The 25,020-nt window shown below is 35.4% G+C and overlaps 1 protein-coding gene across 11 annotated transcripts in view; it reads right to left on the bottom strand.

Annotated features, from left to right (window-relative positions):
• RPS6KC1 (ribosomal protein S6 kinase C1) overlaps window positions 1–25,020 on the bottom strand; it is a 173,514-nt gene that overhangs the window by 78,938 nt on the left and 69,556 nt on the right. For 9 of the 11 annotated variants that reach the window (XR_006608017.1, XR_006608018.1, XR_006608016.1 and 6 more), the window contains 2 exons: window positions 10,207–10,322; window positions 2,317–2,409 (listed from right to left, as the gene is read on the bottom strand). Coding sequence is in view for 8 of the 11 variants with exons in the window: in XM_013049201.2 (XP_012904655.1) it covers window positions 2,317–2,409; window positions 10,207–10,322 (209 nt within the window). In the remaining 3 variants the exon portion in view is untranslated. The remainder of the gene's footprint in view (window positions 1–2,316; window positions 2,410–10,206; window positions 10,323–25,020) is intronic. The other 2 variants (XM_045084717.1, XM_045084716.1) reach the window with 1 other exon arrangement.

Genomic DNA, 25,020 nt, shown 5'->3' with positions numbered 1-25,020 from the left:
GGTGTCACTCTACCTACGATATGTTTAAAATTATTAATGTTTCAATTTATTCCTTCAACAAATACTTATCAAGGACCCATTATGTGTCAAGCATGATTCTAGGCATTGAGAATACAGAGAACAAGAAAGACAAGATCTTGTTCTCATAGAGCTTACAGTCTAAATATTGATGAGAAGATCTGATTTACTTTCTATTTAAAAGTCTAAAATCCCATTCCTAGGGACGTTTCCTAAGTTTATAGACAATAACATTCAAAATAACTCATAAAGAACAAATACTGTAATGAAACAGAATCAGAGTAACTGTGATCTCTATAGACTTAGATTCATATATCCTGTGTATCTGCTAGCCATTTCAATGTATTCAACACTGTTCTTCCAATCTTCTAGTTTCTAAAACCCAAACTGAAAAGAATTTATTTTAAAATAATTCAAATTTTTAAAAATCTAATAATGTTTATACAAAGAGTGACTCTGTTGCAAATTTTTAAAGATTCTTTGCAAAGCTTATTAATTCCCAAATACGTATTTCCTTATCTCTACTTAGAAAGTTAAATGTCACCTTCTCAACACCAAACACACTTCCCAGGTTAACAGAATAAAGACAGCGGCAAGTTGTGCCTCAGCACAGAATTTAAGAATTCCTCCACTGCTGAAAGCTCTCGTTTGTATAAACATGTGAGACACATAGATATTACCAGATATTACCAGGACTTCAAGGTGACTTACTCATGATTAGAGCACAGAAATGAAAGGTCTTACTTTATCAAAATAAATACATCAAAGAGAGAGAACAGACATTGTACATCAAAAAAGTGTATTTGCTTGCACAGAAATCCAAGAAACTAGGAACTATTCAGTTCCAACTTGGCTTCTTCTCTGCACTCTCAAATAGAATGTTCTCCAAACTGAAAAAGCTAGGGAAAACATGGTTAAAGAAATATTTCAGGTTGAAAAGTACTACTGCTTAGCATTCTTTAAGTCAAAATTCAGTTATATGAATTTATTTGAGAAAAATTATGCTTATAAGATTTAATAAGACACTGAGAGCTTCATGTAATATCCAACCTGACACTCCCTTCAGAATTCTGCAAACCATTAGTTCCTAACTTACCTGAGATATACTGCTTATTGTTCAGTTTTAGCAACAAATCACATGCATACTTTAGAACATAAGAACTGCTCAATGAACAGTAAGTTACAAATGAACACTAAGGTGCTTCATAAAAGGTGGTTAATATTTTTTAAAAGGGCTAAATTTATACTTTAATAACAAATAAAGCATTTTCTTTTATTCCAAAAGGTGAGGTGGTGGTTGATAAATACATTTAAAACATGATTTACTGTGTACAGTTTTTAAAATTACACTTGTAAGCTCTCAACCAGCACTGTGAATTTTTGATGTATCTGAGATGTCACCAAATTTGAGGAAACTCAATAGCAAATATCTGTTATCTCTTTATTTTTTTAATTTTTTAAAAAAGATTTTATTTATTTATTTGACAGACAGAGATCACAAGTAGGCAGAGGGGGAGGGGTGAAACAGGCTCCCTGCTGAGCAGAGAGCCCATGCAGGGCTGGATCCCAGGACCCTGGGATCATGACCTGAGCAGAAGGCAGAGGCTTTAATCCACTGAGCCACCCAAGCACCCCTGTTACCTCTTTATTTTTATTCCAGATACAAAAGTGTAAGTGTATAAAGAGGGGGGTTTGTGTGCTGGGGGAAAAAAATGCTTTTCGAAGTCACAAAGATCTAGCCTTGAATTCCAGTACTACCCTAAATTAGTTATGTGACTTCTGGGCAAGTTACTTATCACCCTGTTCTATCTATCACTTTCCTACCATGATGGAAAAAGCAGGGTTGTGTGAAGGACTAAGTAAGTTGTTTTACATGAAATGCCTAATAGACAGTGTGACACACAGTAGGTATTCAGTAAATGGTAGTTCTTAGGAGAGTGTCAATTTTCTTTTTGATCATTAGACTGACTACTCCAGTTAATATTGAAAATTACTGACTAACAAGTCTTTGTAACTAACAAAAGTGTATCTAACAAGTTTATAAAACCAAACCCTTACTCAACTTGAATGCCAACAAATATGCACCTTCTTCTTTAGCTCAAATATATTTTGCATGACCTTACATGAATTGCTTAGATAAAAGCTTTTTCTCTTCAGCTTTTGTTATTTTAAAGTGCAGATGCATTTGAGTCATTTTCTCCTTTTGTTTCATATCCTTAAGATCCAAAGCTTCAAAGACATAATGTCAGCATGCAGTTGATTTATGACGGAACTCTTGAAGAGACACTGAAGAATTACCTTGTCAATCACCCCAAGGACTCTGAAGGCCTTCAGCTCCTCGGCAGGGCTCCTTAGGTTCCAAGGGGGCCTTGAACTTAGTGATCCTGGAGGCTAATGGAAGATATCAAAGATTATACATCAATCAGGGAGGTACTTGAAGGAAGACTGCCTGCTGAAGCAAATGCCAGGCCAAAGGAAACTAAATTTATCATAAATCAGAGAATGGAAAGATGAAAGGAGGAAGTTTCTGTTTGTCTGTAATGTAAAATAAAAAAATAATAAAATCAAAAAGAAAGAAAATCAAAAAGAAAAAGCAAGAAAAAAGTTGCAAGTAAATAAATCATAACAACATTGAAAAAATAATTAAAAAAAAAAATAATGAGCTGGTATAGTTTCTAGAGCAATAATACAATTCAAAACTGTACAGCTATAATGAAACATTGTAACAAATGGGAAACTGAGCCAACAACCATCAATCACAGCCTTATATTTACCCCAGATGGCTCAAGAGTAATTTAGAAGGGGAGTACTAAAAAACAATGTAATAATTGATAAACCTGGGGAGAGAGGCAACATAAGTCATTCTCTCCCATCATGAAACTATAGTCCTTTAATGTTACTTTATAAATATATACCATGCATTTTAAGAGAACTGGCAGATTCAAGTTTAACCAGAAGAATTGTCAATAACTGTGAGAAATGCAGAAACTCGGGACGCCTGGATGGCTCAGTTGGTTGAGCGGCTGCCTTTGGCTTAGGTCATGATTCCAGTGTCCTGGGATTGAGTCCCACATTGGGCTCCCTGCTCAGCGGGGAGCCTGTTTCTCCCTCCCCTTCCGCTTGCCACTCGGTCTACCTGTGCTCACTCTCTCTGACAAATAAATAAATAAAATCTTAAAAAAAAAAATAAATCCAGAAACTCCATCATATAACCAGTAATTGTTACATCAAGTTGTTTAAGACTAGAGAGGATTTACAGGAGAAGACAACTTTTTTTTTTTTAAATATACGAACATGTGTATTGTGGAAAACTTGGTCTGCTAACTACGATAAAGATCAGTGAAAACAGGAAAGGATATTTCAGAGTAAGGCACAATAAAAGAATAATCCAAACTTTCCAGCCATTGGTCTTAGTGTTTCCCTGTCAGTGAAGTACGACTTTAGTCTAAATAAACTCCAAAGACACCTCCATTTAGCATTTACAACAGGAAGGCAATGTCATACTAATCTGTTTAGTAAAATGGTAATGTTGCAGAGGACAACTGGAGACACAAAGCCTTTAATGTATCCTCAAAGCACGCTTGTTTGTTGTCAGAAATGTATCAGAATATACAGGAAACACTGTTTTCCCTGTGGAAAATATGGAAGACAAGTATCCTGGCTAATGAGGTGTCATGATTAACAGTTACTGAGATACCACTTCTGATACTTCCAGTCCTTGTGCAGACCAGTATCACGAGACACAGAGCTCCCTGGGAACAGGAAATACACCTCATTCAACTTCATACAGTGCCTAGGCGCGTCAGTTGGAAAGAGAGAGGAAAAGAGAGGAAGGAGGAAGAGGGGAGGAAAATGAGAGGAGATAACACAGATAAATGAGGTGTCATTTATAACTCGGAAAACTATCATTTGCGAAATTTTCTAACAGCAGCAACTCTAATTGCTTTTAGATTTTTGTTTGTTTTTAGGTTTAGCAAGCAAGGACTAACTTCAGTGTGCTCCAACTTCTTACTATATTGCTTGCAGTCATTCTACTCCACAACACATTCTAATCATTAAAAATTCATCTCCCCCTACTCTATTATCAAGGAAGAGTAAGAGTTGCTTGTAATTTTGTAAGAGGAATATCAATGAAAAGTTATATGGAGACAAGAGCAATTAATTTATCCATTACATTTCTCTTTAAAAATATGGCCAAATGAGTCGAACATGCCTATCTTCTATTTATTTTTTTTTTATTTTATTTTTTTTAAGTAGGCTCCATGCCCAGCATGGAGCCCAATGCAGGGCTTGAACTCATGACCCTGAGATCATCACCTGAGCTGAGATCAAGAGTCGACACTTAACTGACTGAGCCACCCAGCGTGGAGCCCAATGCAGGGCTTGATCTCACGACCCCAAGATCAAGAGCTGAGCTGAGATCAAAAGTCGGATGCTTAACTGACTGAGCAACCCAGCATAGGGCCCAAAACAGGGCTTGACTGACAACCCTGAGATCAAGACCAGACCTGGGATCAAGAGTCAGACACTTAACTGACTGAGCCACCCCGGTGTCCCCTATCTCCTATTTCTACATTATACCTTCTTACTAACTGAAAGCATTGGATCTTTTAGTTTCCAAAGAAAGGTTTTGGTTCACTGTAGGAATCTCAACAACAAAGATAGCAAACTATAAAATCTCACTGTACCTTTCAGTGAATGACGACTATGTGCCCATTATATGCATTATAACTGAAAAGAACAGAAACCATCAAAAGTCATGATCCCTTAGCTTCAAGGGGTTTGTAATTTACTTGAGGGGATAAGCCAAATACATGAAAATTTAAATAACAACAAAAGTGTTTAAAAATACAAGACAATAGATTAAGTCACTAGTTTGTATATGAAAAACTGTAGTCTCAGAAAGAAGTAGAACTAAAGATGATTTTAAATGCTAGGTTGGAATTAGGATAAGGAAAAGGATATTATTATATATAGGATTGGAAGGGAACTGGCCTGGTGGGGAAAAAATTGTTCACATTGTAGAACAAAGGAAAATAAAATTATGCATTAAGGGCCAGTCACTTTTCACAGGCCTTGAATGCCAGGTCTGGACCATATTCTCCACAGTCTAGAAAACAAGTTTTTGTATGAGAAACAACCCAATGAAAACAGTGATTTAGTAAGGTTACTTCTGCAAAGATGGGAATGGTGAAATTGTAATGGGGAAAGACCAAAGGCAAAGTGACCATTAAAGTTCTCTTTCCACTTTCACTGTCTATAAAAGTTTAAGATCAGAGAAATGAACAAAGAAAGATCATGAAATAAAATCATCAATAAAAAATCCTGTATTCCTTATATGCAGCGTTTAAATTGGGTAGAATCCCTATAGATCTATTCCTTTTTTCAGATGGCAAAAGGAAACATAAATCCACAGAATTGTAAGAACAGAAAGAGACAGAGATCAAGTCCAACATTCTCTCTTTTTTTTTCAGATGAGAAAACTGAGAAGTGGCAAGGTTAAGCAATCTAAGATGACAAAACTAGATAATAGATAAGAGGGGATTAAATCTTACTTATAAAATAATATAACAATGTTTGGGGAAACTCCAGCCAATGCTAAGGGAATGGGAATGGGAGAATATACTATATTTCTAGGAAATATGGCTGATTTCCTTAATGAAAAAAGTGAAATTTCCACTTATATATGTAACTACTGTAACGGAAGATGCCTAGAGAAGCAAGGGACAATTGCATTCATCTATACCAAAACAAAACACAGGAGGTGGGGGGGGGGTACATGATGGGTCTTAAAAGAATGTATGATGATCCAACAATCTTCAAAACCAAAGATGGCAAATACATATCACTCCACTGCTGAAGCCCTTGGCAGCTATCTCTGTTAATCTCACACTCTGTCTCATAATACAGTGTTCTTGGCAGCCATTACCAGAGGATTAGAGTAAACACACCAATAAAATCTGTTTACGATTTCTGCTCTACATTCTCTAAATGGCTGAGTGATGCTTACCTTTATTTTTGTTGATTTCTTTAAAGTTTATTTCTTTAAAGTTGCAACTCTTCTTCTCCTGAAAACAGGAGAAAACACTGTTCTCACTGAGATCTACCTCCACTCTTACCAATCTGTGAGTGCGGTACTTGTCAAACTTTAATGTGCTGGCAGATCACCAGACGACCTTGTTAAAATGGAGATTCTGATTTGATCAGTCAGAGAGAGGCTATGAATCTGCATTTCCAACAAACTAACAGGTAATGCTGATGCTGCTGGTCCACCAACCACATTTAGAATAGGGTTAGCTACCTGTCCTTAAGTAACCTAAGAGTAAGTCACAGTTCGTGGGGGGGGGGGCAGATAAGGGTAAAAGGAAAGCACTAGAAAAAACATCAAGAATCCACACTCTGAAACCTGATGGCTAACTATAAATACCTTTGAACTTGGCTTCATCTGTACATTTTTGGTTTTGTCGAGACTTTCACTGGCAACTTATTAACCCTCCAACAAGGTTTCCTAAGCTTTTCTTAGATCACATTTCACTACTGAGGTGAATTGCCACTGACTACCATCACTGCTTGGGCCATGTCTCACTAACAGTGACACAATACTCATTTTAAAATATTTCCTAGAGGAAAACTGAGAAATATCAATAAGACCAGTCAACAAAATGCACAATAGAAAAATATTTTCAATATTACTCCAATTGTACTCAAAATCTACAAATATTCGGGAAAGGCATGTATTCTACATACTAATTTTCATTCACACCTTGTTCAACTGCATGACAAAAAATGTATTCACACTTTAGAAAGTATACAATCTTTTATGTCCTAAATATAGACCATTTATTGTCTTTTCCTAAATTTCAATCATCTTGGTTTAAAATTCCTAGAGCTAAAAAGAGCAGAAAAGCTATTCTAAGTCTTTTCCAGGAAAATCCTCTTTTAATATTAATTCTTAAATCCTTTGAAGTCATCTCCAATTAAAAAAAGAAGAAGAAAAAGAAAAAGAACTCTGTCTCCGTCAGTTAAGTAAGACTTCACCTTTACTTCAAAATTCATTTCCTTTTTTTCTGAAACCTGCCCCTTAAGTTTTCTTAGAGCCTGTTAATAATGAAGCAATGGAGAAAACAAAGCGTGCTTTTGCTCCTTTCCGTCCTTTTTTAAAAAGGATATTACCATGAAGGACTGAAAAGTTCAGAACTTTTATATTTACCACAAAAGAGTCTCATAAATAAATTCAATAAAGCAAAAGCCTAAATCATCACAGAAAACTCCAGTGGAATGAGTCATGACCTGGACTGCACCAATGGGGAAAAACAACAATCAACATAAAATCTTAAAACCAGAAGGAATTCCTTTATTTTCCTAATCAATAAGGCTAGGAAGAAATATTTGCATATGGATTCTAGAGAGAAATGATATCTGCTTTGCACAGAATGGACCTTAGAAATCATTTATACCGATCCTCTTACTGTGTTGGTTGAAACTGAAGCCCAAAGAGGGTTAAAGAAGGAAACAGTGAATTCACCAAGCTCATCAAGAACATGGAGAAGACATTTAAGTTAAATAATAGATAAGAAAAAAATCAAGCATGCTCCTGACCTAAGAGCCAGGTTCAACAGCATAAAATACAGTGAAACAAAAAGCAAATACTAACCATAAAAGAGAAACATCTTGTTCTAGCAAGAAAAATTGTCCTCTAGCTTCCTTGCCTAAGAGTTGAAAAAAATCCTAGCACATCAAATCTGATTTACTGGGTAGTTCTTTTTACCCCTTTTGATACAAGTTCCTACTATTCTACATGACTCTTTACCATTCTCTCTTAACTTTTGCTTCCTCAGTGATGTGCATACTTGAGGGCCTCAATTATATAGGGCCTCAACTATATAGGGTTTGCAAAAGCAGAGACTGTGTCATTATCTTTTGTATAATTCCAAAGTATATCAGTTTGATAATGTATAAATAGACAGTCTTAACAAATGCTTAGTGAATTAATATATAATCTAATATAACCAGTTCTCCTGTATTAGATCTCCTTAGTTTTATTTTCATTAGAAGCTATGCTTGAAGGGAATTTCTGACTGATATATTCTATGGCTCCTTTCTCCAAGTCAAAAGCTAAACAGCAGGCTTTATACATTTATTTCCTTAATAAATTACTGTTCACAGAAGTGATTATGGAAAACTGTAACAGAGTCTACATAAGCAGGGAGTCTGAAGGAGTATGAATAGGTAGAACATTCAAAAGTTAACATTAATGGGAAGAATAAAGTCTAGTAATTTTCTAAAACTGTTAGAACATTTGTATACAAGATGAATTAGTAAAATTAGTTCATAGAGGCCCATCCTGTTTAATATTTTATAATTGTCCCCCAAAATGGAATTGAATGTACATATCAGGATTGGACATAGGGAGAGCTGTCAACCCCAAAGAAAATAAGACTTGAATTCAAAGTAATCTTTAGATAAGCATTCCATTTAAATATTATAGTTAATGGAATATTTAGACAAATATTCCATTAAATATTATATTTACTCCTAATAATACATTATATGTTAATTTTTAAAGGTAATAATAATAATAATAAATATATTTAAATGGATAATCACATTTAAATTTATATTAAATATATATAGTCCATAAGTATTTCATTTAAAAAGGATAAAACTATAAGGAGTTTAAAAAATAAACTCAATAATACAATTAAAACGATAGAAAATAGGAAAAGATTAGCAAACAGAACACAAAATAATAATCTGAAAATGAAACAGCAGATATCTTATTTAAAATATATTCATAATATAAGAACAAGTAACAAAAGTATATTACTTCCAAATCAGAATTTAATTTTTAATTCTAAAAGTAATGATCAGGTGGCACCTGGGTGGCTTAGTCAACCAGTTAAGTGCCCGACTCTTGATTTCAGTTCAGGTCATGATCTCACGGTCGTGAATCAAGCCCCACACTGGGCTCTGCGCTAACCACAGAGCCTTCTTAAGATTCTTTCTCTTTCCTTCTGTCTCCCGCCCACCTTCCCCACCTCCAGAATTCTCGCTCTCTCAAAAAAAAAAGTAATGGTCACTTAACATTGAAAATTCTCACTAATAAGTATTTATTTGATAACTGCATATCTTGAAAAGATCACACACAAAATGAAAAGGACTCAGAAAATCAGCAACAAAAAGTCTAATGGTCCAATAAATCAAGATTAAGTATTGGGCTATTTTTTAAAACTAGAAAATTGAGACATGTTACAATTGTCAGACAGTATATAACCATAAAAAAATATGGGAAAAATTATACAAGGCAGTATCTGAAGGGCTAAAACTTATTAAACAACTCATAAACTTAGCTTATAAGCTAGTCTTTTTATGAGGTAGGCACTTGACTTGCATATGTATATGTATATATATGTATATTTGCATATGTATATATGAGTGATTTTTTTTAACTCACTTAGTCCTTACAATAACCCAGAAAGGAATTACTATTATCATTATGGCTTTAAATGACACAGGTGGGATACGAAAAGGCCCACCTGCAACTTAGATTAAGAAAATAAGCATTTTCTCCCATCTCTAGAAGATATAATTTTTCAACTGTATCAGAAAAAAAATTAGTTATATAAATAAGAAAAACAGAAAAGTCAATTCTTGATATGTACTAAATCCAGATAGATATGACATAAAAACAATAATAAATCACAATGTTTCCAATGTTTTAAGCTGATTCACCTGCTTTCTAGACCAGATAGAAACCTAAAAACCTAAAAAACCTTGTTAGAATTATGCCTTTATAATTCTTGGTGATCTATAGCAGCCACATGTAGGACTTATGCTTAAATAATTAGTTTCATCATGAACCAATAAAACTGTAGAGGAATTATACAAAAATCATTAGTTAACCTTAAAAAGTTTTCAAATAAAATTCAGTACAAATTACCATCATTTTACACAGGAAGTTCTAAAGGTAGAGTAAGGGACAAAGGGCTGAGAAAGAGGAGAAAGCATGTCCCATTTTATTCCACATTTGGTGGTTCACTTCAATGCTTTTTCTTCCCACCGATAACTTGTTAGAAAATTATTGATAAAATTCCAAAGACCAAAATTCTCATTCTAATTGTAAATAAAGCCAAGAGACAAGACAGCAAAAATGGCTAAAGAAAATACAAAATAAAACATAAGACATACCTGATATACATCATCAAGTTGAGGTTTTCCATAAAGGCTGGAGAGACTCTCTGCTCGCATGAGATACTCTGCTGTTCTTCTCTTCACAGCTTCTCGACGGGTAGGGCTTGACTCTCCTAAAAGGAGAAAACAAAGCCAGGACATGTGAAAAATAAGGGAATTCCTTTTATCCAAACTGTAGATTAACTTCTTTTTACCCAGTTCACTACTTGTTCACATTTCTAACTAAAAAGAAGAGATATTCAAAAATGGAACAGACATCAAAGTTTTTAGTATTAGCAAGGTCTAAATATTACCACCATAAATTTGATTTATCCAAATTTGGAAATTTTCCAATTTAAGTTTAGAAAGAGAACCCAATACCTTTTATTGGAGGTATCGATATACAAGAAATATAGTACAAAAAAGCTCTGGAGACAGAAGACTAGCCTTGTCCAGGCAGTATGCAAATGTCCAATTCAACAAATTGGGACTAAATGCAGTAGATGTGTAGTAAGAGCCACGACATGGATTCGATATGTTCTAAAAGTACCAACAAACTGGAGAATAAAATTATTTAAGGTAATTCTGAATTCACTCTGATTTCTGTAAGCTTCATGGTTTTTTCATGAACAACAAATTGTCACACACCTTATAACTGAAAATAAGAATGTAATTAAAATGTATGTTAACCAACTGGAATTAAAATAAAAACTTTCTAAAAAGAGAAAAAAGAACTACTAATTGAAATCCTTGTAATATACAATTATATGAAACTGAACAAGTCATTGACCCTGCCTGGCTCTGTTTCTCTAAACAAAGGGTATCCAAAGAACTCAAGACCTTGAAAAAGAGGTGTTCCAGCCCATGAAGGAAGTACTGGGCTCTCTCCTCTCTAGAATGGAATGATCCTAAGTTTTTACCCATTTTATATACCTCAGTGTGATACAACATTTCATTTGAAGAAAGGATTCCATGACTGAAAGTTAAAAAGTCTGAAAACCACTGTACTATATAATCTCTAAGGCTCCTTTCACAAATAATATTCTATACATTCATACCATACATTCATGACTCATTTTTATAAAAGCACTTCATATATTTTTTAAATATATGTTTTTAAAATATTTTTATTTTTTAAAATAATTCACTCTATGTATTTTCTGAATGAAGTTAGCCAAAAACTATCATACAGTGGAAACTGCCCTTGACTACATTCTGGAAACCATGGTTATCTACACTCTGGCTCTGCCTCTCACTAGTCATGTGACCTATGATAAATCATCTCAATTCTCTGACCCTCCTCCTCATTCTCTAAATATATACTTCAAATGACTGCAGAGATTAAAGGAGACTATACATAAAAGACACCACAACAAAGACAGCTGTATACAGGAAGCACTAAATTGTAAAGGTTTTCAGTCTTGGCTTCTCTCTAAACCAAATCCTACAAAATAACGTTTCCATGTTGCTGAAGTGAACTGAACTGAATTATAGTAAAGCAGGCATTTTTCCTCCAAAGACTACTAGTAGAAAAACTTTATTTCTGCCTAGAATAGCATCTTCTATTTCTTCTGGGGAAGGGCCCTTTCTTCTCGCCTTCCTAGCCTTCCACCTCTCCCCTACCACTACCAGCCCTTAACAAGGTGGTGTGAGAGAAAACAGCGCTCGTGTTTCAGATCTCGGTCCCTCTGCCCCTTACTAGTAAGTCAAGGGTGAGTCCTCTGTCACAAGCTGGGCCAATGACAGAACCCCACCCTCTTGGCCACAGTTGGAGAAGGAAGGAATTGGCCCAACACAAACTGGGCCAATCAGTCCCTCTCCACTACTGATGCTGGAAATAAGGGGACTGGGAACTGCCAGCAGCCTTAGTTTCTGCCAATGAGCAAAGAACCAATCAGAGAAGCGCTTATGAGAGGAAAAAAAAAAAAAAAAGAAAAGGAATCCTGGTGTGACTGGGGTCCCAGATTCCTCGGAAGCTACATTCCTGCCATTCTTTGCCTACTATAGCTCAAATGTAGATTTTCTCACATGTGCTAAAGAATCCAGACTGAACAGAGAGCCCTCAAAAAAAAAAAAACAGCAACCAAAGTGGGATTGCAATTTTGCTTTAAAAAAACAAAAAACAAAAAAAAAAAAACAAAAACTTCCTTTCACAGCTTTTACATTACTATTCCATCTCTCTTCCCCTTTATAAAGTAATTCAAAAATATAATAGCCTTGGGGACGAGCAGATTCTATCACTTCTTAGCCATGGAACAGTCTCCATTTATTAACTCTCCAACTACTCAAACTTCAATTAAAATTAAAATATCAATATGATTCCTGCCTCTGTCCTTAAAATTCACTGAATTTCTAAACCCAAGTTTTTATTTTTAAACATTGTATCTGTGAAAGTTACCTAAGTAATGAAAATATGTTGTGAAGGTAAAATGTGCCACACATAAATAAGAAACATTCATCATTTCTACACATTACTCATCCTTTAGTTTGGAGTTTACTGTTCATGGACTCTTCTACTTCCATTATGATGAGTTGCTTCTCATTGCACATTCTACCTTTCATGCCCTAATTTAAATTCCCCACTTAAATTTTTTTTTAATATTTTTATTTATTTGGCAGACAAAGATCACAAGTATGCAGAGAGGCAGGCAGAGAGAGAGGGGGAACCCCATCAAGCAAAGAGCCAGGTGCCCTATGCGGGGCTCGATCCCAGGACTCTGGGATCATGACCTGAGCAGAAGGCAGGGCTTCAACCCACTGAGCCACCCAGGCGCTCCTCACCACTAAAATTTCTGATTCAGCATAGGCTAAACTGCAACAGAAACTACGGCAATTTAGTTTTTTTAACATCAGTGTGATTATAAGCTTTAACACAACTTCAAAATTTGCTTTATTCAAAACAATTAATGTGTCTCCCAAAATAATTTGAAATTCAAAACTGCTAAGACTATGGAGCACCTAATTCAAGCTAGAGTTAAAACCACAGTTTGTAATCAAATCATTGTTTTTTAAACTTTTGGTATCTCTGCTGCTTTCTAGGCAGTCTCCATAGTAACAGAGAAACAAGAACCGGAAGCCAGCAGTTGAAATGGACTCCTGCTGCTGACAGTGGTTCTGCTTCCATGGAAACAACAATGAAGTGATGGAATACTGGGAGGCTTTTTAAACAGAACCTTAAATATACATACGTGACGCCTTCCCTACCAGCCCCTTAAAAGTAGGTCACAACCACTGCTGATCAATTGTAGGGGCCAAGGATGAAAATCACCTCTTGGAGATTTCTACTGTTGGACACTTACTGAGGTTTGTGAGGTCGCAGGAAGAAAAGATTAATCTATGGATTTCCAGTTTAATTTCAACTGATCAAATTATTGAAAAATATGATTTTAAACATATTAACTGATTAAAAATTTTCCATTGGCTCTTAGCCTTACTTTCTCAATATTCACGTTAAGACACACACACTCAGCTGATAATGATTATTTTTCAAGGAAAACTAGGTTATCTGGAATTCCACTTTTAATCCCATATTGGGTGATGTAGCCCGATTATATCAGTATTATATGCAGGGAGACACTTAATAAATGCTTTTAAAAATGGATACATATTTTACATTCCATCTAAATATAAACCAGTTTCTCTACCTGTCTGTTCATAACTTGGATACAGTAAGAATTTCCACTGGGCTCTGGCATTCAGAAGAAAAATCCTACTCCCATTATTTACTAACCTTTAGGTCAAAAAATTCCACTGTACCAGAAAAAAAGTGTCTTACGTATACTGTGTCAACCTTATCAATTTCTGATCAGGAGAGAGGATGGATATAGGTGATTACAGAGTATGGTCTGTGAAAGAATAGGGTGAAACTGAATAGGTATGAGGATTAAGTCCAAAGTTGCCCCTGAAATTTTTAGAAACACTGCACTGTCTATCCTGCCTGTCTCAGAGCAACAACTCCAACTTAAGTTACTAAGTTTCATAGAAGGCACAGTCTATAGATAATAGAATCATGGAATTCTAATTTATTCAAAAAGCCATCACCACTCGGCCTCCTTCATTATATTAAGTCCTGTTTATATGAGATATTACCTTCCTTATTCAACGAAGGAACTTAAGGCTCAGGGATATGGAATGTCTTTCTCAGCTGAAAAGTTAATATAAGAAACTAAACTGAAACCAGGTCTTATGATACCATGCTTCCAGTGACTGAATTTGAAGTGGATTACACTACTGTTACTAAGCAGAACAAGAAAAATGCAGAGCATGGGACAAATACGAGTATGGGAACAAAGATGAAGAGAAAATAAGCATAAGAGTTGAGACGGAGTCTATCAGACAAAATACCAGAGTACAGTTGGACAGAAAGAGACTGAAGATGACAGACAAGGGCACAGGAAAATTAAAGTTACAAAGAGGTATAAATCTCACACCATGTGAAAGAGAACAGGCCTTTCTGAGAAAAGTGGTCTCTCAAAACATCCTTGTTACCCAAGGATTTCTTTGGAAAACACGGGCCTTTTATCATTTACCCATTAAAAAAACCAAAAAGGCATTTTTATGCACAGAACTAGTGAAAATTAGTTTCACAAACTGTAATAAAAAGTAGTCCTTCCAATTCTGTTATTCTGCCCTTAGCCATCAAAAAGAATATAGCTAATGCCACATCCTTGGTTCAACAGAAGAAAAGCAATGCTGAAGGAAAAACCAACAGTTAGACTACTTAAAAGACATTATGTTTACATCTATATTCTACGGAAAATTTTAAGGGATTTTTAAGAGTATTTTGACTATGCCTGATTTTTGCTACATGCACAGAATTTAATCCCCACATAACACTCCAATTAGGCACATTTTATATTCTTACCTCTGCCTCTCTACTCCAACAACTCTCCACTAGCCCCTCTGCCACTGTATTCTTGGTCAAACATGCCAGGTTTTTAACTCAGATTTATCACATTAGAAAGAACATTCAAGTCAATGAGGGTTTGAAGGAATGAGTTTTTGTTTATCGGTGTTTCCTTTTTTTTTTTTTTAAACAACTTTAGTAACAAAAAAAATACGCCTGTTTGAGATGGCCTTGGTGGTTACAATTGTTTTTTCTCAGTGCTGATTTATTATAGTTAATGGGTTTTTTGTTCTTTTCAGGTATAGCCTACCATTTCTGACTTACACTAAGTGTTCTGACAACAAAAGGCAACCTTGAGAAAAACAGTAATTCATGGTTCTACGGGTCTACCACAACTGGGGCCATCAGCCTCTCCACAGAGAACAAAACTCAGTCAGTCAAGGAATCTGCTTCCCATTTGTCTTTAACCAAATCCATATTAATGTCTTTTCAAAACCCAAGTGTTATGTGACCCCTAGAAGTTCAAAAAGTCACCAAAGAATAGTAAAAGCAAAAATCATAATAATATTCATGCCCAGGCACTGCCTCAATTACGACTGCCTTCAGTGCTGTTTAGCAGTTTTCCTATCAGTTAATACTGAATGAAAACATATCATTAAATCAGAGTGTTAAATGCCTACAGAGACAGTCTTCTCTTAGACTTAGCTTTTTTCCTGCTCCCTAACCCATTCTTTGTTTTGCAATTTTAAAGGGGAGTATCCAAAACATTAATTATTCAATCCTTTCATTAGAACATTGCCTGGCCAGTCTCTTTGTGACAATAAACTCTTGTCCAGATAGATAGATACATGGACAGATAAATAATCAATCCCCTATGTGTTCCTTATACTGTAATCAATAGCTTCCAAAAGATAAAAAAGTTTAAAAAGAACTAGAGTATATCAAAGGAAAAAGGAATGCAGAATTAAAACCTAAGAGCTAAAATTTTGCTTTCTGAGATGGAATAAAGATAAGGGAAAATATGGAGAAGAAACTCCACATAAACTAAGAATTTTTTTATCTGCTATACTAGTAAATATGAAAAGTTCCCCAAGCCCCACAAAGGCTTTTGCTCAATTCTTTTACTGGCTATAAGAGACATCTTAGAAGTAACAAATCCATGGAAGCCTCTAAAGTCCAACAACTGCTTCCTTGATGTCATGATATTGGATCACATATTTTTCCTTTGAGATGACGTAAAGTGATCAACAGAATTACTGATTATAAGCAGTTAATTCTTCTGAATCCTAAAGGTTTCACAGACTCCTTTAATGCATGCCCACCCTAAAAAATTAAACTGACTTAGTGTATACCAGAATTAGAACAGACTCCATTCTATCTCCAGATTTATTTAACATGAGGATAAGTATCTCCACATTTAAACAATTCAAAGAATGTGTCAAGCAATATACCCACAGTATATCACCTTTGAAGCCTGTATCAGGATAACAAAGAAAATCCTCCCCAGGAACTAAGTAAGCCAGCAGAGTGAAAAAGTTCTCCACAATCACATATTCCTGCTCCTTCTTTCATCTTCAGAAAGAAAGATGCCTAACAGTTACTGAGCATCTATTATGTTCCAGACACAGTTATTTCAATGTTTACAGTCATTTCAGTATTGTCACAGAAACATCACATAAAGACCTTCCATAAAATTTTGTTTAATAAATGAATAAAAAAACAAATGAATGATTTTGCACCAATACTACACGGTCTGATAACAATACCTTCAGGCCTAGAAATGATCCAATTACCTCTTCCTATAACTTAGTGCCTTTCTTGATAGTTCAAATAAATGCATTTCAGAAAATGTCTACTGTCTTTATCTCCTGTGTAGGTGAAATCATAAGAGAGGAATATGGAGGAACACAGCACAGAAGTGGTATGGCAAGACTAAAAGGGCAATCTATATTTTTATTTAGTTTTATGAAAAACTGTCATGACAGCATCAAAGAAGGAAACACAAGCATAAATAGTCTACTCATTTGCAAACCACTGAGTAAAACAGAATGAAGTCTATGAACTTTTACTGTTTGACAATTACAATTTGGGAAAATCTTTTTTCTTAATAGTTTCTAAGACTACATGATGCCTGTACAAATGAAATAAACCAACGAAATAAAATGTTATTCTTCTAATGAAATGCACCTTGAGACCACTAATGACAACACAGTAACCTTATGAGAAAAAAAAAAGAGATTAATGTTGTCAATACTTCCTAAAAGAGAATAAACTCAACTTCTGTGTAATTTACACAAGACTCAATGATTAAGTATTAAGACTGATTCACGGTGTAACTTATATAAAACTATGTTTACGATGTAAAACTCTGTAACTCGAGTAAATATGAAATAATGACTGACTCCACAAGGTGCCTAATACCTGCTGGTATTGAAGTAGCAGTGGTTTTCCATTTAGGGTAGTTCACTTGAAAATACTCACTTGATTTGGTTTGGTTCACTTGAAAATACTCACAATATCTATATTTCCTCTGAGCAGAATTAAGGTTTTTTCCCAGTAATCACAAGAACTGAATCAACTCTCAATTTAATGCTTTTAAACTGTGTTGCTAAAGATATACAAATGTGGGAATATTGATGACCGAGACCATCTAGTAAAAACCCTTCGCGAATCCTCATCTCTCTCCCTCTCCGCTTTTGCAATAGAGCAGCTGTGCCGCACACAAATTCACATGAATGAAAATATTTAGACGAGAAACCACCCACTTAGTTTATTTTCCATACGACTTTCCTGTAATTATTTTGTAAACTGTTCACACAACAATACATAAAAACATCTGCAAAAGCAGGTAATTAATGTGTCAAGCCAAACTAATGCATTTTTTATGGTGTCCATGCTTCGTCAACTGTAATTATAACTCTTTTTTAAGCAAATGATGATGTGTTTGTTGCAATGTGCAAGTGGTTATTTTAGATGCTCTGTTTACTGTTCATACAATCTGAATATAAAACTCCACAGCTACTTTACCCTACATCAATGTTTTACCTAGCTTTTTTTTTTTTTTTTGCAGAAGCAGGAATGCAGATCTCTTTTCCAAGCTATAATTTCCAGTAAACATTTTTGTCATTAAAACAAGAAACTCTCAACATGAAAGTTGACACCAAAATAACCAACAATTCAAGAAACATCTGACAGAAAACGATTCACCCAGACCGTCTTCCTGCAGTTGTAAACCTATGGGAAATACAGCACTTTAAGCCCAAGACCTGCAGAATACCAAGCCTCCTGACCATTAGCATGTAGAAAGCTCGTTATTGGGCTGTAATGTATAATATCTATTCCTTCTAGACCCACTAGACACGTATCTTTGACATGAAACCAAAAAAATGAAGGACCAAATCCTGCTCAAAATACATTGTTTCATATTCATACGCTTTGGTTCTAACTACTGAAAAGGTCATCATCATCATTATTACTATTATGCACTAACTAATACTGCATACCAATAATCATCCTCAAATGGACATTCCTGAAGGCCCAAGGTTTCTGGTCTCCAAAGCTAATAAAATCTAAAATAAAGAAAGCAGCACAGCCCTTTAATATTTTTGTAAGGTCCTTCCTCTTCTTAAAAAAGGCAATTTTTAAAACATCTATAATGATTATCCACAGTACTGAGAAACCCTGAATAAAGAATTCTTAAGAAACAATGTTTTCTATTTGTTTTCACAACAAATTTTTTTTAGAAATAGTGTAGAATTAACCCTTCTTCATCCAAACTTATGTAACTCCTCATTTTGATACAAATATTTCTAAACTGAGCTATTCTGTTCTCCCCTTGAATCACTTGAATCACTTGAATTACTGTGATCAGCTAAAAGTGCCTGTCTATCCCTAGCTTATTCCCAACAAGAACATGAGCAAAGTATTACAACAAATCAAATAAGAGTTTCCCAAGTTTCTGCCAGCTGCAAAAACAGGTAATTAATGTGTCAGGCCAAATTTTAGGTCAAATGCTTATTTTGCAGATTTGGGGTTGAGTCCGATCAAAACAGAAGAGAGCTCCCCCTCCAAGGATGCTAGATTAAGAAAGACATGACTAAGACTAAGTAAGGGAATAGGACAGAAACTTATTTATTCAACCAAACTGAGGGTCAGACAACCAAGAAGTCTCAACACTGAGTTCCACTACTTACATTGATTACTACAAATATATTAATTGTAATAATAAATACAATTAATGTGGGGTGCCTGGGTGGCTCAGTAAGAGAAGCAACCAACTCTTGGTTTCGGCCAGGGACATGATCTTGCAGTCACGGGATCAAGACCCACACTGGGTTCTGCCCTTGGCAGAGTCTGCTTCAGATTCTCTCTCCCTCTTCCTCTCCCTTTGCCCCTCCCTCCACACAGGTGCTCTCTCTCTAAAACAAATAAATAAGTAAAATCTTTTTTAAAAATACCATTAATGCCATTTCAAATGGCTGAGTTCAACACGTCAAACCTTTGGGACACATATGCTAATGTCTGTGCAGAGTACTGATAAACCAGATAGAAGACATTAAAATCTATCCAGTATTTTCAAGAGCTACCTTCACATATCCTGGCTGGTTATTACACACACTTTGGGATTCAACTTATTTATCACCTTCTACAAAGGCTTTTCCTATAAGCCTTCTCCTTCTCCCTGGTCAAATGCCCATTTATACGTATTTATAGAATCATTCTCGTTCAAAATATTTATAGAGAATTCCTATGTAAAAGGCACTGTGCTAGAAAATACAATGAATGAGAAAACACCTTGCCTTCAGGGATATTACATTAAAGAGCTATTCATTCCATAAGTAACTGCACAAATAATTATTTCCTTGTAAATATGAATAAGTACTTGAAGCAAAACAGTGTGAAATGACAGCAATGTTCAAGAAGTGTATTCTCGTGTGAACAGAGGTGAGAAAAGGTTCTCTGAAGAAATACTGAAACTGAGACCTAATGAATGAGGAGGAAATTATCAGTTGAAAAAGTACATTAAATCACTCCAAAAGACCCCAGCTTATGTGAAAGTTCGAACATGGGAGGGATCGTGGTGTCTTCCAAGAGATTTAAAAAAAAAAAAAAAAAAAAAAAGGCCACTGGGCCTAAAAAAGAATTAAGTGAACAGGACTGATTCAATGTAAGTCGAGAGAAAAGCAGAAGCCAAATCATTCACAGCCTAATAGACCATAACATCTTTGGATTTTATCCTCAAAGCAATGAGTTTAATGCAAGAAAGTGACACAATGAGAGTCCATTTTCAAAATGTGAGTTAGGAAGAAAGACAGACAACAAATCATCAAATATTTTTTAACAATAAAAACTAACAAAATCAAATAGAAATTCTGGAATTAAAATTTATCCAACAGCACACTGAACTGACAGAAAAAAAGAATCAGCAAATCTGAAGATAACATGAGTAAACATTATCCACTCTGAATAAAATTAAATAATAAAAAAGGGAGGGGGGGGACCAGATTAAGACACTTGCTGATACCATCAAACACACCAATATATACATAATACAGTTCACAAAAGAGAAGGGGGGGGGCAGAAAAAGGCAAAAAATACTTCCCAGATTGATCAACATTGATCTACATATCTGAGAAGATCATCAAATACCAAGCATACAACACCAAGAAGGATAAATTCAGATATACACATCTAAACACATAATAGCCAAACTATTAAAAGCCAAAACAGAAAAATCTTTAAAAAAGCAAAAGATAAACTCATTTCTTTTCCAAACTGATTTAAAGGGTAAGTCCATTTAAATAATAATTATAAGACTACAGAGTAGAGCTTATATAAAAATGTAACATATATACTATAACATTAGCAAAAGTATGTAAGAAGGGAAGAGAGCTATACTGAGGTCAAGTTTCCTAGGTATTAATAGAATTTGGGTAATTTTACTCTGAAGTGCAATATTTTATGGTAAAGTACTTGTTATTATAATCTTCACAAAAACCACTATGGAAAATAAAAAACTCACAATATAGTTCTATAGATACAGTCTACCAAAAAAAAAAAAAAGAGAGAGAGAGAGAGAGACAGAGAATAAATGGTACTAGAAAAAAATACGTACTTGCCACACAAGAAGGCAGTAAAAAACAAAAAAGACAGGAGACATATAGAAAATAGCAAAATGGTAAGCATAAATCCAACCACATTATTAAATATATTAAATATATATGGATTAAACATGCTAATCAAAAGGCAGAAATTATGAATAAGGCTAGTTTTTTTTTTTTTAAAGATCCAAATGTGGGGCACCTGGGTGGCTCAGTGGGTTAAAGCCTCTGCCTTCGGCTCAGGTCATGATCCCAGGGTCCTGGGATCGAGTCCCGCATGGAGCCCTGCATTGGGCTCTCTGCTCAGTGGGAAGCCTGCTTCCTCCTCCCTCTCTGCCTGCCTCTCCACCTACTTGTGATCTCTGTCTGTCAAATAAATAAATAAATCTTTTTAAAAAGAGAGAAAGAAAAACAAATGTTACTAGGGACAAAAACTAACACTTTATAATGTTAAAAGTTAAATTAATCAGAAAGATATAACTGTTATAAATATGCATGCATCTAAGAGTCCAAAACAGATGAAGTAAAAATGGACAGAAAAGAATTTCAAGCTGACTGAAAATGTAAACAACCTAATTAAAATTTCTGAGATGTAGCACTACTTAGAAGGACTTTATAGCTTTAAAGACCTATGTTGAAAAGATCTCAAATCAATAACCTAAGCTTCCACCCCTTAAGATGAAACCAAACTAAATGATGAAGAGCAAACTACAAAAAAGAATGCAGAGGAAGAAGCAAAAACCAATTAAATAGAAAATTTAAAAAGAGAAAAAAATGAAGTCAGAAGTTGGTTCTTTGAAAAGATGAAATTGATATTTATCTAGACCAACTAAAAAAAACCAGAGACACCACTATCAAAATAATGAACATATCCATCACTCTCAATTAACAATTCTTTTTTTTTTTTAACATTTTATTTATTTACTTGAGAAAGAGCATGAGAAGGGGAAGAGTCAGAGGGAGAAGCAGACTCCCCACTAAGCAGGGAGCCCAATGTGGAACTTGATCCCGGGACCTTAGGATCATGACCTGAGCTGAAGGCAGACATTTAACCAACTAAGCCACCCAGGCACCCTCTTTTATTTATTTATTTTTTTTTTAAGTGGGCTCTACACCCAGTGTGGAGCTTGTACTCAGAACCCCAAGATCAAGAGTCACATGCTCTACCAACTCATTCAGTAGGGACCCACAGTTAACAATTCTTTATTTTGCCTTCATTTTTGAAATATATCTTCACTGGGTACAGAATTCACTTGACAAACTTTCTCTCTACATATGTTAAAGGTGTTAATCAAGTCATCTTCTCTGCATCGTTTCTAACAAGACATCTGACATCATTCTCAGCTTTGTTCTTCTGTGTCTGTCTGCTTTTAATTTTAAGATTTTCTCTTTAACACTGGTTTTGAGATTTTCATGTCCCTTATGCCTGGAGTTTGTTGGGTTTCTTGGTCCTGTAGAATATCTGCATCAAATCTGGAAAGCTTTCAGGCATTATTCACTCAAATAATATTCAGTCCCCCTCTTCCTTTCCCTCTTCAGGGCACCCAATTACATGGAGAAAAACTGTTCTATAGCTTACTGATGTTATATTAATTTTTGCTTGATTTTTTTCATCTCTGTTTCATTTTGGATAGTATCTATTGCTATGTCCTTCACTTCTTTAATCCTTTCTTCTGCAATATCTAATCTGCCATTATTTTTCATTTCCCATACTGTAGCTTACATCTCCGAAGTTCAATTTGGGTCTTTTGTAAATCTTCCATTGCTCTACGTAACTCTACATAATGAATACATTTTCTATTAAGTTTTAAAGCCCTCAGCCTTTCATTTTAACATCTGTGTCAATTCTGGGTGGGTTCTGAATGACAGATTTTTACTTCACTGTAGGTCATATTTTCCTGTTTCTTTGAATAAATGATAATTTTTTATTAGCTGCTGGCCACTGTGGATTTTCCCTTATTAGACAGTAGATATCTTCTTAATCCTACAAATACTGGGCTTTGTGCTGGAATGCAGTTATGATTCTTGGAAGCAGCTTGATCCTTTTGGGTCTTGTTTCTGAGATCTGTTAGGATGGGTCTGGAGCAAACAATTATTCCACAGTAATGGTGTAAGATTCTTTAATATTCTACCCAGTGCCCCATGAGAAAGGTTTTCAAGACCACGTGTTAAGAACAGACACTATTCCTAGCCCTGTGTGAGGACCAAGAATGTTTCCCCTAATCCTTTCAGTGGGTCTTTCTCTCACCTTGCATAGTTTCTCCACAGCCATGCACTAATCACTACTCCACTCTCTACACAGCCATCTCCTCTCTAGATAAGAGCACTAGACATTTGGCAATGATCCTGCAAGCTCTAACTGCAGGATTATTGGTCTTGCTGGATTCAACACCATTTTTTCAACCTGGAAGTTTTGCCACAATTCATCTGCCTGCCTTCTTCCTGAGCCACAAGCTGGGAACTCAAGACAGGAAGCTGGGCAATCTTAAAACTCACCTTTTCTTTTCTCAAAAACCACTGTCCTTCCCTGTATAACATCCTGTGTCTTGAAAACCACTGTTACATAAACTTTGTCTGTTTTCTTAGTTTCTTCAGGAAAGAGGGTAAATACAGTCCCTGTGGCCCGTCTTAGCCAACCATGGAAATCCTAGGGTTTTTTGTTTGTTTTTTGTTTTGTTTTGTTTTTATCCCCTTCACCTATTTCACTCACCCCCCAACTCACCCTCCCCTCTGTTAACCCTTTGTTTGGTCACTATACTAAGAGCCTGTTTTTTGGTTTGTCTCTTTTTTTTTCCTTTGTTCATTTGTTTTAGTTCTTAAATTCCACTTATGAGTAAGTGGAAGTCCTAGTTTTAATGTGGCTACTGGAAATTTTTAAATTACATATGATGTCACATTATATTTCTACAACACAGTGTTATTTTACAGTCATTAGAATTATATAATGCTGAAATCCTCTAAGAAAATAGGGTAAGGAGGCTAAAAAGGCTGACAACCAAGTCTCAATAAACTTCAACATTTAAAGGTCAAGTGGAGGGGCACATGAGTGGCTCAGTGGGTTAAAGCCTCTGCCTTCAGCTCAGGTCATGGTCCCAGGTTCCTGGGATCGAGCCCCATGTCAGGCTCTCTGCTCAGCGGTGAGCCTGCTTCCCTTCCTCTGTCTCTGCCTGCCTCTCTGCCTACTTGTGATCTCTGTCTAATAAATAAATAGAATCTTTAAAAAAAAATTTTTTTAAATAAAGGCCAAGTGGAGAAGAAGGAGCTGGCAAAGTAGACTTAAAAAGGTTAACCTAAGAATTAGAAAACTAAGAGAAGCACAGTGTCATTGGAATAACAGACAATTTAGGAAAGCAAAGTTTGTATGAAATAGTTACTGAAAATTTTGTGTATGTATATGTACGTGTGTGTGTGTATATATATATATATATATATATATATATGTAAGTTAACAAAAGAATATTAAGAATAAGAAACATGTTTATAGCAGCAACGTCCATAATAGCCAAACTATGGAAAGAACCTAGATGTCCATCAACAGATGAAAGGATAAATAAGGTATGATACACACACACACACACACACACACAGGAATACAATGCAGCCATCAAAAAACCCCCAAATTTTGCCATTTGCAATGACGTGGATGGAACTAGAGGGTATTATGCTAAGTGGAACAAATCAATCAGAGAAAGACAATTATCATATGATCTCTCTGATATGAGGAATTTGAGAGCAGAGCAGGGGGTCATGAAGGATAGGGAGGGAAAAAATGAAACTAGATGGGGCTGGGAGGGAGACAAACCATAAGGGACTCTTAATCTCGGGAAACAAACTGAAGGTTGCTGGGAGGTGTGGGGGGAGGGATGGGGTGGCTGGAGGATGGAC

This window comes from Mustela putorius, unplaced genomic scaffold, assembly GCF_011764305.1.
Source record: "Mustela putorius furo isolate JIRA1106 unplaced genomic scaffold, ASM1176430v1.1 tig00000785_pilon_pilon_pilon, whole genome shotgun sequence".
Taxonomy (NCBI): Eukaryota; Metazoa; Chordata; class Mammalia; order Carnivora; family Mustelidae; genus Mustela; species Mustela putorius.
The sequence above is the reverse complement of the archived record's forward strand: the minus strand, read 5'-3'. Positions and strand labels throughout refer to the sequence as shown.